The sequence below is a fragment of the Gavia stellata genome, chromosome 2 (assembly GCF_030936135.1).
Source record: "Gavia stellata isolate bGavSte3 chromosome 2, bGavSte3.hap2, whole genome shotgun sequence".
NCBI lineage: Eukaryota > Metazoa > Chordata > Aves > Gaviiformes > Gaviidae > Gavia > Gavia stellata.
The window spans coordinates 76,027,283-76,045,886 of NC_082595.1; the positions used below are offsets into that span (position 1 = coordinate 76,027,283).

General features: G+C 37.8%; 1 protein-coding gene across 1 annotated transcript in view; it reads left to right on the plus strand.

Moving 5' to 3' along the window:
• The window catches only part of ELOVL4 (ELOVL fatty acid elongase 4), a 30,481-nt gene extending 13,710 nt beyond the window's left edge, over positions 1-16,771 (plus strand). Inside the window, exons 2-6 of the mRNA XM_059835595.1 lie at positions 3,500-3,687; positions 6,741-6,821; positions 13,504-13,675; positions 15,839-15,966; positions 16,476-16,771. Of these exons, the coding sequence (XP_059691578.1) occupies positions 3,500-3,687; positions 6,741-6,821; positions 13,504-13,675; positions 15,839-15,966; positions 16,476-16,751 (845 nt within the window). The 3' untranslated portion in view covers positions 16,752-16,771. The remainder of the gene's footprint in view (positions 1-3,499; positions 3,688-6,740; positions 6,822-13,503; positions 13,676-15,838; positions 15,967-16,475) is intronic.
• The last annotated feature ends 1,833 nt before the right edge of the window (positions 16,772-18,604 follow it).

The window sequence follows — 18,604 nt, forward strand, 5'->3', positions numbered from 1 at the left end:
TAATACACTCATGTCCCCTTAAGCTATCACAGTTCTCTGTAATTTGCAGAAATAATTTGTGGTCATCAGCACCAGCTAGTAAGTAGGACACAAAATTACGCTGGTTTTGCTAAAACAGGGTGGGGGGTGGGAGGGAGGAGGGTGTTGGAGGAGCTTGGGAGGTTTATCACTTAAGCAGGTGATTTAAAAGAGTGAATTTTTCTTGGTTTGAAAGAAGGTATCTGAAAAGTTTGGAACAAGTGTGTGCATGTAACTGTGTATTTTCTATGTAGAACATGGACAAGCAGGCTTGCCTGGTAAACTGAAATGAAATTGGTTTTGTAATACCTTCTGTGCAATAAGAATGGTGTGTGGAGCTGATTTAAAACTGAGCAAGTTAGTTTGCATTTTCTAGGTGAGATCTTGTGATGAACAAGTTTCTAAATCTAGCAAGTTCAGGGATGAATAATAGAGGCATGTTTTCTGATGCTAAAGTATTAGTAAAAAATAACCATATGCAGAGTTTCCTAAGTGTCCTCAAAATAAATGCAAGGTGTTGTTATTAGCTGGCACAGCAGGAATTAGAATAAACTTTATGACTGTTGATATGCTTCTGTTTTGGCCAGGATGTATTCCAGAACTAAATCGCCTACTGTGTTCCCTCTCGTACAGGCATTTTGTGTTCAAAGTGTAATTAATTGTCCTAGGAGAGGTCAGGCCCCCAAAATCCCAATCAGATAGATTCCCTGGGCAGTGTGTTACACGGTCTGTATCAGTAAGCTATGCTTTTCTTGCGAATACTTCAAGACTTGTCTCTGAGATGTGATGGCTCACTGTCCAGAAACCTTTTGCAGAGGGAAAGAAACAGGCTGAAACTGTGACACAGGTATAGAAGTGTAATAGCAGCTGCCCAGGTGCTCTTATGTTGTTGTCACAGTTAATTAAATATACCTCTTGGTTTTCTCCAGTTAAGGTCTTCAATTTGTTGTATTTGTGGAAAGTAGGTGAAAGAATTGTTTACTGATGAAGTGTGAGGCAAAGCTCACTTGCAGCTGGGCTTTCATAAAAGTTGTCCCTTTGTCTTTCCTTTCACCCTCTAGTGAATCCTCATTCTTCCCTCTAGAAATCTTTGTCTCCTGACACAAAAAGAAACCTGGAATAGGTCAGGGTTTCCTATTTTTGCAGTGGGTGGTAACATTCAGCTCCTGGGTAAAATACAAATCTTCTTCCTTTTTCACATCTTTTCTACTGTCACTTTAGCATTCAGGATACCGTGAAACACTAGGTTAGAAAATGGAAGACAGATTCTCTACTATGTCCTTGCCTCTTTATATTGCCTAGTGCAAGAAGCCTGGGAGAGCAACTGGGTCTCTTGCCTCAACTACTCTTAACTCTTTGCACACTAGTGTCTGAAGCGAGATGTGGATTTGATTAAAACATGTCATACATTGGCTATTTCTAGAGCTGTCTCTTAATTAAGAAGTGTGACACCTTTCTTGCTTGATGGAGGTGAGTCTTTGCCTGTTACTTTGTATCAGGTGGATGATGAGATAGCAGTGTAACAATTGCAATGCAGCAGTGTGATTTCAGCTTCAATAGGTAGCATTCCGTGAGGTCTGGAAAATGAGGCTGTTCCTTTACATCCCAAGACACTATACTGTACTATAAGCAATCGTTCTCGTGTTTTACAGAGAGTATGTTATATTGTAATAGAAGGGTCTCTTCCAGGGACTTCCTGAAAAGTAAGAGGTAACTGTCTTCTCTTATTTTCTTCAGTTCTGTTTCACTGCCTGTGCTTCTACAGCCAATCTATATGAATTTTTTGCCACTCCTGCCTGTACTCCTTGCCCTACCTTGCCCTTGACTTCTGTTGGTGGCTGCAGTCGCAAGGCTGACTCCTGCCATTCTGGCAGTGTCAGCGTTGCTAGAGACTTCCATGCATTAGGATGACTTCTCTCTTCTGATATTAACAGCCACAATGGAAGCAGCTAGGCTGGTATCTCTTTCTCCTTTTCCACTTCTTTTTAGGCCTCCAAGCATCTTACTTGCAATGTGCAGATCAAGTATTGTTAAATCAGCTGGAAGCAAGAAGAGTTAGTGCTGCGCACACTGTCTTTCGCTAGATCACAGTATGTGTTGTTTATTAGAAATAGAGGGTCTCATGAAATCTGCTTCTAAAATGGGGTTCTAGTTTATGATCTTAAGGGCAACTAAGGAAACAAGAAGGTGGAGGAGGAATAATGGCAGTGCTGTTCTGTACTTTCCTCGTTGCCTCAGAGTTCTTTATTTTGCAGATAAGAAGCGTTTTCGAACTTACCTGTTAGTATGCCTGGGATCAGGAATTAATTTATGGTATAGGTTTTTTTCACTGTCTTTGGGTTACCATGAAGAAAAGCAAGTTCTGCAGAAGAAACTTGTCCTCTAGGTAAGCCTGTGCGCAACTGCATTGCTATTTGTGAGTTTGCCCACAAATGATTGAAGGCAGGTGTTTTAGGTGTCTGAGCTTCCCAAGAAGCCCTGTGGTGTGATTTCCATCTGAACTCCAACTGGCCTAAGCATTTGGCAAATAATCCAGTTAGTATCGTAGAGCTGTGCAGTATCTGAAGGATTGATAGTTATGGAATAGTTACCTTTTATCTCTTGCTATAACTAGAGATTAGCCTTCCTATGGGTGGGAAGGGAACACTGAGTAAGGAGGTGTCACTGTAGTCTCTCCCTTCCCTCCTCTGTAGCAGAGCCATCTTTTAATCCTAGATGTCACTGGTTCATCAGGCTAAGAGTGCTTTTTTGATACGGGTCCAGGACTTAATATAGCATATTCTGGGCCCTAGAGTATGTGTAACTCTGGGTCCCATGAGTGACTGAAGGAGACTGTAAATAAAAACTTTGTCTACCATATGGCAGCACAGATTACTCTAACTAGAACCATTCCTTTTAAACTCTTTTATTTAGTTGTTTTCCAGTAACATTGTTAGTATTCTGTCTGAAACAAGTGAGACTGACTTACATCAAATAGCAAAGGTAGTTGGTTAGTATCATACAACCTGTATAAAATTAATTGGAGACTTTTTAGTGCCTAATTTTAAACTAATTAAAGCTATTAATTTTATCAGTATTTTGCCAAATTTGTGTACCTTTCATTTGCAGTGGTGTTAAATATTTGGTTATGTTGCCTCTGCAGTCACTGTTCATCATAAGCAAAATTGGGTTTTGGAGGATTAGTGGGTTGGGTTTGGGCTCATGTGATACTGTTTGCTTTATTGTTTTGGATTGTGAAACTGGACAATAGAACTTGCATGACATAATGAATCTCTGTGAGGTAATGTGATATAGTGTTTGGTTTTTTTAAAACTATTTTCTTTCACCTTCCTGGAAAGAATGAGTGTATTGTGTTTCTACTATCTGATGCAGCTATTCCAGGAGAGAATAATACTTAACAAATGCAATGCTTAAAATGATGATGAAATGTATTTTGTTCAGACCTTGTTGACCCCTTCTGTTTGCTTCATCCCCCCCCCAGACAAACGTGTTGATGATTGGCCCTTGATGCAGTCTCCATTTCCAACACTGACTATAAGCACTATTTATCTCCTCACTGTCTGGCTGGGCCCCAAATGGATGAAGACAAGAGAGCCCTTCCAGTTACGTTTCCTGTTGGTTGTTTACAACTTTGGAATGGTTCTACTCAACTTCTTCATTTTCAAAGAGGTGTGTATGCCCTCTTGCAGGAGGGAATTCCTATTTAAGTCTGAGGGTGTCTACAGATTGCAAAGTGAAAATAATCTGTCATATTCATGATGTCTGTTGAGGGTGAATGTTTTGCACAGACTTTTAAAGCTGAGTTTGCCTTTGATACATTTCTGTGGCTAGGTATGTTTTGTTTGAGAAAAATGCACTAAATTAGTCTATAGAGAGAATTTGTGTACTAGCTATTCCAAGTTCTTCTTAGATTTATGTTACTGTAAATACTAGACAGATTAACTAAAATCCATAGAGATTTAACACTTGTAACTGATTTTTTTTTTCTTTTTAATAATCCTAAAGGGTGTCAGAATGTATCTTGTTAGAAATAGAGCTGTTTGGTGCCTTCAGTGTGTTTGTCATTAGAAATTCAGATGTCCACTGTCTGTAGCGAGAAAAAGTATTTTGTCTGTAAGTTATCTTTTGGAATAAGAATAAAAATGAAGTGAACTGTATCTTTTAAATAAAAATAAAAGGATACAGTCTTCTAATATTTGGTTTGCAGTGTTCTGAGTGTGTTAGTTTTAATAAATTTCAGTGTTGCTGCATTTCTCCTTTGTTAGGTTTTCTGTACAGAGGAAATGACTAGTAACAATGCAGTGGATCAACTCTTTAGCAGTAGCTAAGTGGGATTACTCTAACAGTTTGGTAATCATTATTCAAGGATAGCTGTCCAGAATATAGCTGATGGTAAGGAGTAGTTTATGTGGATTGAGAGCCTTCTTCCTGGAAGACCTCGGATCATAAATTTGCAAAACCTGTTTTCAGAAGTAAGTAAATGAACAGAGCAATTAAAATTACAGCATCGCAAACTCTTTCTGACCGTTCTGTTCTGTACTTTTGCCAGGAAAGCATGGCATATCTGATGATGATCTGTATATTGACCCTTCCCCAGAGCTTCTATAATAAAATCATTAACTGATTTCAGCCTTTTTTAAGACATGGTTCAGTAAAATTTTAGCCATCACACCTCAGTCATCATTTTGTCTAAATTGTTTCCTTGCACTATTTGACTAAGTAATAAAATACTACAGGTACAACAGAATTTAATGCTGACACCCAAGGATAGTTGTGGGAATGGATGAAATCCAATCATCTTGGCAGGTTAAAACTGAAACTCCTCTGAAACGAATTCTGCAGTGGTTTTGCCATGTCTGTCTTTATCACTTATTCTTTTAAATTGGTTTGTTTTATCCATAAGCTGAATTATACCAGACTTCTGATCAATTAATTTTCAAACCTGTGTTGCTTATAGGATAACACATGTGTTTGCATGGCATTTCGAAATCACTGAATTAACATAAAAATGAATGGGACTGCAAATATGCATTTGCTGATAGGCTGAAAGCTCATAATTTTAGACACCAACAAAGATTCTAGTTTCCTTCTATTTCAAATGGTAGGTTGTTATTCAATGGATGTTAAGGCTATGGATACAACATTTACAGGAAGTGTCTTTTCTTGATCTTAGAGACTGATAGGAAGAACATGTTCAAGTTTCAATTGTTCCCTTTAACCGGGCAACTTCTGCTTCAGTCTGTGTGATGTTTATGATACCAGTATGCCACTGTTGTAATTCACATGAGTAGTGTAATTGCTATGGGTAAAATGATGCACAGCTTGTATTCTGTGAATGACTGTAAAGTTTCCAGGTATTGCTGAGAACAGAATTTGAATGTGAAATGCCTTTAAATGTTATTTAAATGTACTGCCTTTTGGCAAGTGAACCTTGGTCAAATTACCCAGTACGTCGCAGTAGAGATTGGTTAGTTTCTGTAACAGTGTGGACTAAACTGTTCCCTGCTTTTCTCTGATACTATCAAATGTGTTTGTGCCTGTGTGGGACCACACTGGAGAGTAGTGGTGTTACAGCAGTTTGTAAATGGACTTAGATGATGCAGTAGTAGTTCAATTTCTTTCTTAGGATCATTTCTCTGGACAGTTCTTTTACTTCCCTCCTTAGCAGACGTGTGAAGTCCAGAGTTTCGCAAGGTTTTGTATGTTGGTTTTATCTGGATAACACTTGTCTCGGCATATGTCTGCACTCCTAGTGCTGTGTGCAAGTTGAGATCCTGAAGCAAACTTGAGTTCAGTCTAAATGAGATGGAAGTCAGGTTAGCAGTAAGAATAGTTAGTGCCTACCCATGTTTATTTCAGAGATCTTTTTGTATCATGCTTCTTTACTTTTACAGATCACAATTTACAGGTTATGTCTGCTCCACTGTCTTTTTTGATCCTTAACAGGGTGGGATTACCTGGCTTTAAACAACCTTGGATCATTACATTTAGGAATGGCAAGATTAGAAGTATTACTTGTACAGTGCTAGGCAAGTGTTCTTTCCTATGGGAACTTGCTCAAATGTCAAGTTATCTTCTACTGTTCAGGTTATTGCAACATGCTTTATTTGGAGTGGCCCTACAGGAGCACTTCATGTGCTTTAGTCCATTTCTGTTGGCATGAAATGGGGAACTTTTCTTCATCCAGTTTCTCTCAATATGTTTTATGAGTGCTCAGCATTGGCTGTTCAGGATTTTTTTTCTGGATTTTGATTGGTATACTGTTTTAAGAATAGTAGATCCAAATTATCTAATCCCAGTCTATGGGAGAGAATTCTTTCTAATCCATCATGGGAATAGTGTTTTTGTCATCCATAGTGAAAGCAATTGGTTATTTTCTGTCTCTGAAGCTACAGCTGTCAGAGGGAATACTCATGTTTGAATAGCTTAAGGTCATACTGGAATTCTTACCAATTTGTACAGGGCTCTAATTATCTGGACAGATACATGCAGGGAGAAATGAGTACTTCCTTTTTAATTTACAAGAAAAAAATAGGTACTGTGTAACAACAGGTTGTTAGAACTAAATATTGGCTTTCTTCAGTAGTACTCTCAGGACTGATAAGGATATTTTAAATATTTCTGTTCAGGTAAGTTTGATGTAGCAAGAAATTTGCTGATAATTGTTATGAATGTGTTTTCTGTAGCATCTTTCCCCTCATGTATGACTTTAATATTTTCAGCTGTTTTTGTCATCAAGAGCTCGAGGGTACAGCTATGTCTGCCAGACTGTGGATTATTCAGATAATGTTTATGAAGTTAGGGTGAGTATTCCTTTTTTGAATTTGTGTATGAATGTGTGTAATATATAGCGCTACATAATGGTTGTCTTGTCTGAAAATAGTGTTTCCAAAGTTCTGCTGTCAGCCATGACTGTATCCCGTTATATTCTCATAGATCGCTTCAAGTTTGACTACATTGCACATAGCAGATTTAATCAAAGTGCATCAGAGTATTTGCATTAACTTTTCATCTGACTGCTGCAAGTAAGGGTAGTAAAGATAGCATCCTTGGCTTCATCCACAGTTGTACAATCCAGGATAAACTTTGTATACATACTTTAGATCCTAAACCTTGCTGAAGTTTATGATACCAAGGTAACCACAGTAAAGGTGTAGTGTTCTAGGTAGGTGAAAGCAAGTAAGATTTGTCAGCATATACTGTGGTTGCACTTCACACATACTGGTGAGGCAACTTTTTGTCTCCTTTAGCCATATTTGGCTTCATGAGGTCTTTCTGGCTTCTGGCAAATGTATTATCAGTACATTTCATTGCAGAAGCTTAGATTTCAAATGTGTATTTTTTGGAAGGCATTCAAATTAAAATCAAAGTGCAGATGCTCGTTAATTTCCGTAACGCTGTTGATTAGTTCATGTACTAAACCTTATCTTCCAGCAGAGCTGACACCTGAGAAACTCTCAGCTGTTCTTGCAAGTTTCATCTACAGATTAGAACATGTTCCTGAAAATGTAATGAAAGTGTGTTATGGTCCTAAATACACTTAATACTCATAATACATTTCGAAAAATGTCTGTCTACAAGGTGACTGTTCATGGGTAGTATTACTCACAAGCTTGTGCGTGTGGCAGGGGTGGTAGTGAGAAAGATAGGTTTGAGTCTTACACCTTACGTATAATGGCTGATATTGCAGAACAACTCTGTGTGTAGATTTTTATTGGCCTTAAGGTAGTCGCCTATCTTTCACCTTTGCCAATACTGTGCACTCATTATTTCAGTCACTAGAATATTTCTGTTCATAATTTTGTTTAAAAACAAAATCTAGCCAAGTATAACAAATGCTTGATAGGGTTTTTCTTCAATAGATAAACAAAATAGAATGCCCTTGTACTCAGCTGGATGACATTGAGGACTGGTATGGCATATATTGAAGGAATTTTTATATTAGCTAAGTACAAAAGGTAATGACTTTTAGTATGGAAAAATTCTGTTTCATAGCTTTGCTTTTAGGTGCAGTTGTTTGTGGGAGGCTGTGAAGGGGTCAGACCTGCTCAAAAGAATTATCTTCTGTTTTGTTCATTACGACAAACAAAGCATTATTTTACAATTAAATAAAGGCAAAATGACCTGCACAATGTATTTATTGCATGTGATATGTCCAGAAAAGAAAGGTTGCTCTAGCCATATCTACTCTTTGGATTTCCCAACTTTTTAAGTTTTTTGCAAAAACTTGTGGATTTGCATAAACTTTAGAAATAAAGTTTTAAGTTGTAACATGTTCAGTTTGCAACTGAGAGTTGAGGAAGCAGGGAAAATTGAGTTCTCTCAAGTTGTTGCAGCAACTGTATAGTATGTTATGAGTCAAGACCCTTATCTTGATCATTATCTGGTAGTTCTTTTGAATGAGTTCTCAATTTAGGTAAATAAGTTGCAAGTAGAAAACTAGATTTTCCACAAGTGTACTTTGTCTAACTAAGGAGTCTGGGATGCATTTCTGGCCTGCTTTACAGTGCATCATGCTCTGCATTTAGAAGGTATGTTGTTGGTTTTTCACACTATAGGGAAAAAAACAAAACAAAACCTCCTCCAGATTGCTTTCACCATCATTTTTCATAATATAAACTTGCAAAAGCAATTTTAAAATATAAGTAAATGTGGGTTTCTTTTTGTAGTTTTGAGTTTAGAATTGATAAACCTTGTAGCACATCTCTCACACCCTTTTAACAGATCTAGATACTAAATGTCTCGTATCTATTGGCACCGTGTTTTCTCTAAAGAGGAATGCTGCATTGCAACAGTAGAATGAATTACAAATGCAATAACTTTGTTTGTAAAAGAATGAGTACATAAGTCCTGTATTAGTCAGATAAAGGAGATTGGGACTAACTCAAATGGAAACAGGACTGAGCCCGGAAAGCATTATGGAACATGCTCTGGAAGGCAATGGGCTTCATATGACTTCCTTGTGGGGCTCAGAAAGCTAGAACAAATATTGAGAAACATGAAACTAATTGCGCGTGGTGATCTAAATGGCAACATAAAAGCCCTGGTATGACCTCTGTTTCTATCTTTTTGGGAATGTGCCACTGTGATGTTGCCATGTAGTGGCCCCTTTTGACCAAAGCTCTTGCTCAAAATGAGGGGTCAAGAAACCATCCTTTGTTCCTCAAGGGAGTACAGGGAGCTAGTAAACAGTTCCAAAACCAAAAGTTTGGCTATCTTGGGTGCCAGAGAATGTCTTTCCTCTCCTCTGCAACCCTCACCATGTGTCAAGACAGTAAGCCAATGGTGATTTCAAGGGAACAGTGTGAGGGCGTGTGGTGGCACTTCCCCTGTATAGTCTAGCAACACCAGCAACCTGTAGCTCACAGACCTCTTAAGTCAGACATAGCCTCTTTCATTTTGCCAGTTTCTAAGGGGATATTCTTCCATGAATTTGTCTGTACGTTTTCTTCATCTTTATCAAGCTTCCGGCTTTCACTGACAATTAATTCTGTAGGTAGTTTACACATAGTATGAAGAAGTTTACTTACTGTTTTGAACCTACCTACACCTGTTCATCTCATCCATGCTCCCCTGGCTGTTGCTCTACAAGAGGCAATGGATGACTGGAGTGAGCAGGGATGGAAATTAGATTCCACAGTTGCAGAAATATTTGCAGAAATAAACTCCTTTCTAAAGGACTTATCTCCTGGATGTAGTAACTAGCCACCTTAGTGGCTGCTGGCAGGAAGTTGAGGAGTGTGTTTTGTAATTGGTTATATAAAAAAATAAAATGTTCATAGTAGACAAGAAAGAAAAGGGGGAAGAAATCCCCAAGAAGGGATTTTGAAGGAGCTGCAGCTGCATCTTGGAAGAACTTTTTTGGTTATAGCTTAGGAGTCAAAATAATAAATGCAAAGGGCTGAGGTGTTAAATCCATGCTTTGTAGTACTCATTTGGAAGCCCCAGTATTTGGAGTGAACAATTTCCTAACACTGTCTAACTTAAGGCATGTTAGTGTCTGTGACTAGTCACTTTGCCCCTCTGCTTACATTTGTGTGTCCTTGTTTCTCAGGTCAAGGTTCATCTATTTTATTAGCATTTCTGAAGAGCTGAGAATTAGGAGTCTAGGGCTGTGTGAATTAGTTAGTTCCTAATTTTAAGTGTGCTGATTGTAATCATGAAACTGAGCTATGGTTCTCTTCTGTATTGTAATTGTAATCTGTATTGTTTGTATTTATGTCTAGAGGTTGAGTAGTTTCCTCTTATGAAATAAATATAATAATAATAATTTACTTTAAACTTCTATGAAAAGGGAACTTGACTTAACAAAATAGATTTCATGGTCCTGTAAACAAAATTCTATAACTGAAGCAGGGAAAAGAGTTCTCTTTAAAAGCCACTTTAATTTTTCATGTTACTGTTAACTTCCAAGAAGTTTCCAAGAAGTATCTGTCCCTTCAAACCCCTTAATGGATAACTGTCTCCAACCTGAAATGCGGAAGGAGGGTGCAGGAATGGAGTCCCATGTTGAAACAGCCCTCTGTTCAAAAACCCTTCAGCAGGCAGAGGTCATGGGATTGGACCTCTTGTTGACCCCCTTAATCCTAGGCTGTAATGTAATCTTTCTGTGCCATATGGTGTTTTAACAGACTTAGATTGGAGCATATGAAAATTGCCAGAAAAGGTATGGTTGTGACTAGTACTCTTCATTTCAGGAATATACCTTTTTAATACATGTTTTCTTCTAAGCTAAACCTTTCTTTCATGCTGTGTCCAAAGAAAGGCCACAGGTTAGATCCTAACTTCTGATGCTTTGCAGAAATTTAATAGTAGCCATCTGCTTCTGACATAGCTTGCATATCGGTGTATTGTTCTACTTTATTTCTGCCCTCTGTCACTGATTGCATGCCTGGCCTCAGGCAAATGACTTAACATCTGTTTCATTTTTTCTGCACCTATGATCTAATGAACAAAACATCTGCAGAAGTCATTTGGTGCACTCAAATAGATCGTCAGTACATGAAACCTATCAGGTTTGAGAATAAATTGTAGTAAAATTGATGATAGGAAGAGAGCAAAAGAGCTGTCAGGCAAAATAATCTCCAGGAACACAAAAATCAGTAGGTATAATCCTGCAAAGAAATGGAGGCTCTTTTTGTTCTTAAGTGATGGGAAGCATTTTGATCAAAAGTTGAGCTGATTTTGATCCACGGGCTGTAATTGCTTTCTGTGCAAGGCAGGTGGAATTCAAAAGAAGAGGAACGAGGTGTGTTAAATGACTTGTCCGGGAGCATATAGTGAACTTGTGGCATCTTAGGCATAAAACATAAGGTGTTTTGTTGGATTTTTTTCTCCACTTGTATTTTGGTTTATGTCATACAGTAAATTGACTATTTGCCTATTGGCTATCTGGCTTATTGTTCCACTGTTTCTTTAACAAAATGCACATCAGCTTTATAAGAGATTTTATGGCAGTTTGCTTTAGCTGACCTATTGATTCTTTAAAAGTTTCTCAGAAGGAAAGACCTCCAAAGAGCTTGAATATTGTAGTGCTGGTTTGTCATTTTATGGACACAGTCCAAAGTGTTTATTGTTAACTCATGAGATGAAAAGATGCTTATCTTAATTTAGTTAAGAGATGCAGCTTTAGCAAAGATCTTCAAAAGATGCTGGACTGTTACGCTAATCCATGGGTGTGAGACGAAGCCTTGATGTGGGTGTTATTAAACACCTGACTACCTGTCCCAGAGACAGAATTGTACTGGTTATTGAGCAACACATATACGTATTGATGGTTCTTGCAGCTTGCCTGTGTGTCTGGGAACTCCAGGATCTGTGGGAGTCACTTTTCTCTCATTAAGCCTCTCTCCAGCTTTGACAGATATTAGTATCTTTTTATATAAAATTGACAAAATCTGCCTCCTCTTCTTGAGACCTGAAGTAGGCTAAATCACGTCCAGACACTGAGAAGGGTATTCATTAATGGATACATGGAAGTCTGCAGTTTGGCAACAGTAAGTTGTGCAGTCCCTTTGGGAAACTGCAGAGTCTGCAATGCAGATCTGCGGCACTCTTCTGCTACTCTGCTGCTTTTTTGCTTCTGCTGTAATCTCTCCTAAAATGTTGACCGGTCCAATTATGGCTGTGACAAACTTACTCTGAGGAGAGATGCATTCATTTCCCCAATAGTTTGGAGAGGTGGAGAAAAACACCATGCAGGGCTGTAGCATTGCTCTGTACTGCTCGTTCTCCTGATTCCCCTTTCTCTTGCTTGTCTAACAGTATGTGTGTATTTGGGAAGGGAAACTACTGCTGTATTAACTTTTCCTCTTCTGTCTCCCCTGGGGACTGAGGGGGCTGGTGTGGTTATTTCACACCATGTTAAGGTAAGAAAGTCTGATTTGCCATCAGATGAGTCCTGAAAGACCAGGTGAGCTTCTTACAAATAGATGTGTTGTGACATTGCCTGCTCTCCTTGCTGGTGGTGCCATTTCCAACTCTTTTTTTTTGTTTTGTTTTTCATTCTCTATGTGATTCACCATCTGGAATATGTTCTGGTCCCACCCTTGCATTACAAGCTAGGTGACTTATGATGCCAGGAACTAGACTTGCTGCTATGCTTTGGGATCTGGAAGGGAGTCCCCACCACCACCATACCCCCGTATCATAGTATTAGCAAATTGCTACACAGAGCTTCTGGGCTTTACCTGGTACAACAATATCCTGATTTCAGCAGGAAGCCATACTTATATTGCATCTTGGGCAAGATTCACTGTGATGGGTGGATTAGAAAAAGACTTTGGGTGTGTAGCACTGCCCTGTTGGGTAGATGGGTTATATCTCTGCAGCTTGTGTGACTCACGTGGTCTCATTTCTTCTATTCCCTGAATGGCACAGAGCCACTGAGGGAATGCTGCTTTCTGGAGAGGGTTACTGAGCAGGCCAGAAGAAGCTGAGGGGAATATTTCTTTAAGGGATGTGAAATCTGTACCGCACCAAGCTTGTAAAAGTGATTTGATATCTTCCCACACATATGCCTGTGGTATTGAAAGAATTTTTTATAAGGTTTCAACCTTTGCAACTTCATTTTATCATAATGTTCCTGCCTCATCGTTCTGACCACATCAAAGTGTTGCCTCATTAGTATGGGAAGTCCTGTGGTAGTCTTCTCCCGCAAAGCTTAGGATAGAGAATGAGGACACAGACTCCCTATGTTTAACTGGTAAACTGTTCAGAGATGGCAAAGCTTTTAATTACATTTTTTGCAGTTGTGATTTGTAAGCAGTAGATTCAGAATGATACTTCAATGTCCAGAATAGATGAGTGGAGTATTGTTTTTGTTGTTGTTCTCATACCATCAGATGTCTGATGACTCTACCTCAGCATATACCAGGATTTGGGGAAGGAAGAGGTATCCTTCTCTTGCAGAAGATTGGTGGAGATAACTTGATTCTATTCAGCTTGGACTCACTAAAACTTCTGTCTTTTCTTTTTTTCATGCAGATAGCTGCTGCTTTATGGTGGTATTATGTCTCTAAAGGAATTGAATATTTGGATACAGTATTCTTCATCCTGAGGAAGAAATTTAACCAAATTAGTTTCCTTCATGTCTATCACCATTTCACCATGTTCACCTTGTGGTGGATTGGTATTAAGTGGGTTGCAGGTGGACAAGGTGAGTTCCCTTCCTCCCATACCCTTTTGACTGGACACAAGGGAGAATTATTATTGTTTGGGAGCAATGGGAAAAAGTTTTCGTAGAGTTAATACTATAATATACAAGACTGTTTAAATAGCACTGAAGCAGTGCAGTAGCTGTAGTGCATACAGTCTTCCTCTGTGGGAAACATGGGGGAGGAAAAGATAACAGGGCAATAATCTAATGAATTGCAAAACTTTTTTTTTTTTCCTCATGGGCATCAATTGCAAGCCTGATGTTATGTCTTCAAAATTATCCTTGTTCTGTATGAAATAGAAAGATGAACATGTCTCGCCTAACTTAAATTTTTGCAGATACGGAGAACTGCAAAATCTAATTACAGGCCACAATCTGTGTGCATATGTAATGAAGTTAATGGAGGCGTTATTTTGGCATTGTATCTGAGTTTGGGGTTTGCTTTCTTTTTTATAAAGAGGCATGCATAAAATTCTGAAACCTTCCCTTGAAGGTGAGCTAATAAATCTGTGAATTAACTTTTAAAGCCTATTCATAATGACACAAGTTTATAATTTGTTATCAGCCTTTTTTTTCCTTGCTTCCTTTCTAAAGACCCCATCAAAGAATTTTATTCCATTGTACTTGCCACATCCTCCCTTGCCTGCATTATACCCTTGTTCCTGTTGTTTTGCCTTGTCTTTCTCAAATTATAAGCTCTACAGAGCTGAGGGTTCAGGGAAAATATCTCGTTTTGTTTGTAATGTGCTTTGTAGGCTGAAGACACTGAAAGTAACATATAGTAAACACCACACCAAAGTAATATTTTGGGTTTTTTTCTCAAACCACACTAATACTTAATGCATGGAGGTTTTATGCTTTCATTTACTATACATATCTTGTACTGAATGGTTACTTATATTCAAAAGAAGAAATATTTAAAATTAGTATCTGCAACTATCCTTGAGTGTCTCCCAAGTAATCTGCAGAATGCAGGTACTCAACCAGACATTTCATGATCTTTATTGGCTACTGCACCCATAAAATAAGTTTATTGGCAACTGGATGCTTACTTGTAGTCTTGCTTAGAAGTTCCCTGGATATCTCAAAATGACTTCTCACTTGTTGCCTTTTCATGCTAAATATCAGTAGTTTTCAATACAATTGCAACTATTTCCAAATTTATTTCAAGTTTTGGTGTTCTTGCACTGCCTTTTAGTTTCTAGTCCCTGCAAAAGGAAAAGCAACAGTTGCTCTACTGCATAAATGTGGGTAGATCTATGTTCTTCTGTTTTCTAGTTGGTAGCACATTGCTTACATAGACAGATCTATTATAAACTAGACCCTATTATAACTAACTGGGTCTAGACCACAGGGGCATCTGAGCAGTTTGATGTCAGCAGCTATTGTCTGTATTGCCCTGATCTTATACATTAGAGCCTTTTTGAACCTCTCTGGCAGTATAAGAATACTTAACAAGACATAATTTGTTTCTGTTAAATGGCTGCTACTCTCTTCAGAGCAAAGAGATCTTAATGCAAATGAGAACTGTCATCTTTGTTTCCAGCATGGATCATTCTGGAAAAAGTTACAGTATACATTTATATATTTAAGAATGCTGGATATTTTCAGTCATAAATAAGTAAACTAAAGATGAGCAATTTAGACAAATTCACTCAGCAATGCCCTTAAACGTCTTATACCCACAAGTGAAGTTTTGCTCTGTATGATTAAATAGGCCAAAAAAAAAATCAGACTTCCACATGAGTTTCCTTGACTTCTTGCTGAGAAGTGAACCTTGTGGATTTAAATACAGTTTAAAGGATTTAAGTTCAGAACCTGGTACTTCATACTTTACATTATCAAATACAGCTTTTAATAATCCTTTAGCAAAACAGTTGTAGTTACACTACATCCATGTGATTTATGTCCGTTCAACAAAAATCTCGTGAAAAGCCTTTGCATAAGTAGTTCCATGAAAGATGTGGTGTATGGCTTCCATGAACAGCTGTTTGCGTCAGCACATGTTGGCAGTCAGGTTTATACTATACTATTGAATATTTCAAAAATGGAATCCTGGCACGTCCTGTGCTTTGTAATTTTTACTATCATATGAATAATACTAAGAAAGACTTCTCTCTTTTGCAAAATTATATGATAATCTTCCCTTCTGTTCCTGGACAGCTTTTTTTGGAGCTCAGATGAATGCATTTATTCATGTTATTATGTACATGTATTATGGATTAGCTGCCTGTGGCCCTAAATTTCAGAAATACCTGTGGTGGAAACGATACTTGACCATATTGCAATTGGTAAGTAAAATTTCTGTCTTTATCTCAGAAGGTATTGCCTCTGAGTGGATTTGCATTTGCAGAGCTTTGAAACAGATGCTGCTCCTTCCAAAAGTTCTTAGCTGTCTGATATTCACAGCTCAAGTTAGAATATTTCCTAGAGATGGAAGTATTTATTTAATTTCTAAAAAAATACGCAGCATAGATAAGAGGTGTGTGTAAAGTCTAATACTACTTTACTGGTTAGTTCAAATGAATTGCAAAAACCTGTTCAAAAGGTAGAGAAAAATCCAGATCTCTTAATGTCTTTTCATTTTCCTATTTCTGAAAACTGGTGCCAAGTACTGCAATAAATTTTATGTCCCTGGTCAAGCATATGTGTGCATGCATGATGTGACAGCCAAATACATCTTCCCTACTGCATCCCAATTTAGCAGTTTTCATCAACTTAATGCATCGGCATATATTGGTGCAGTCAAACCTACAGAATATATCCAGACGTTTTTGATTCTATATTTTCTGTCTTTCAGGTGCAGTTCCATGTGACTATTGGCCACACAGCCTTGTCTATTTATATTGATTGTCCTTTCCCTAAATGGATGCACTGGAGTGTAATTTTCTATGCTGTCACCTTCATTTTCCTGTTTGGTAACTTCTACTATCGGACATATAAGCTGCCCAAGGAACCTGTAAAGAATGGCAAAATAGCAAATGGTGCTGTTGCAAATGGAGTAAGCAAACCAGAAAATAATGCAGTGGTGGAAAATGGAAAAAGGCAGAAAAAGGGAAAAGCAAAAGGAGAGTAACTTGATCCAGGCCTTAACCATTGTTGGCAGTGAGGAACCTCCAGTTTGGTTTATAAAAGGAAGAAAAAAACCCTATCTGTACCAATTAACCTTAGGTTACTGAAGAGCTAGAACACAGATATTTTCATTATTTATGAAGTTTGTTTTAAGAACAACACTAAAGTTGAATTTGTATTGTAATTATGTAATTATCATGCATCTGGTCTCTGTGTAAACTTGTAGACTGCTGGTGTTGGTGAATGTAAGGAAGAATTGCAGTTGATTCCGTGTTTAGCAGTCCAAAAATTAATACTACCATTGATACAGGCAGTTTTGTTGGCACCCACATTTCTTTGGGGGAGGGAGGGTAAGGAAGTAGCATTTGGATAGTTGTGTTTTCTTTCCAGAAAATTATTAAATTTCAAATTATGATGTATTATCTAATCAGAACGTGCAACTTTTCTTGCCCTCCTTAGAGACTATCTCCAGACACATTATGTTTATGTGCTGTCAGAACAGAGTTTGACTTTTCAGACATTACTTGATTTACTCGAGTGTCTGTTACAGGGTTTTTTGTGTTTTTTTTTCTCTTGTGGAAATATACCTACCTCTTCATCTGCTGAAAGAATATTGAGCATTAAATAACTGGTTTCTGAAATATGGAGTCCTCTAATATAAATATCCGCTAACACTAATTCAGGAGAAAATATGATTTCCTGTGGGAGTAAAAGGGATTTTTGGAGGTATTTTTTGGTCAAGTCATCAATAACCTTTTTCAATGTAAACTTAAATTTTGGAGTGGTACTTTTAGCATAGCTAAGTGAAGAAAACATTTTAAGAATGTATAAATATGAAACAATACATTGCTTGAAGCAAGCAGTAAAAGTAGGCTTGTTGTCCGTGACCTGCATTAAACCTGTGGTGCTGACTGATACTGAAAATGGTGAGATAATATTACGGTGGAGAGAAAACAACAATATGTAATTCCATTTAGAAATGCTGTGTGTATGCATAGTCATGCTAACTACAAGACGGTCACTTTATTGGGAGAGAGAATTCAGTTCAAAAGTACTGAATGCAGCAAACAAAATGTTGAAAATGCTGCTACTGCTTGATACCCGTCAAAACTCTACTTGTTTAGACACTTGCACACAAAGTATTGTTAGTAGTCAGGCCACCATTTTAATGTGAATGTCAGAGATGGGCTTCTGAAACACTATTCACAAAATATTCTTGGCTGTTTTCAACCTAATTGACAAAGTGATTCTGCTAATCATTTTTTAGTCAAAAGTGCTAAAATAAGTAGAAGCCTTTTAGATGGCTTTTCATCTTATGTGATAAGTTAATGGACTTCTTACTGCTCCTTTTGTGAAGAAAATAAGAAAAGAGTTATTCTCCTTCCAAATAATGTGATTACTAAGAGAGATGTTTTGAGCTGCTCGGCATGCAATGAATATAAGACGGGGTGGAATTAGAAACCATATACCTGAACTCCCATGTTCCTTGCTCATCACTGCAAGAGCTGCGTTATTGCTGTCTAAATGCATTCCTCCCAGCTCTGGTCAAAAACATATTAATATTTAGTGACAAACTTGCATCTAGCAAGTGATATCATTGTTGCAGGAAAAAAGTGCATGGAGCTGTAGGTGTAAAGTGTGTGACATGTTTAATAGTTTTTACATCTCAATTATCCATTTGTCTGTTTATAATATGCAAACAGGTCACATCTGTATCTCAGGTTTGTCTCTTGTCTTTATACTAAAAACTGTCTAAACCCAAAAAACAGGTCCTAGAAAAAAGAGGTGGATATAATCTGTTCTATTCAGAAATAATTCCTAATGCTGGAGGTGATTCAGCTGGAAGATAGTTCATCC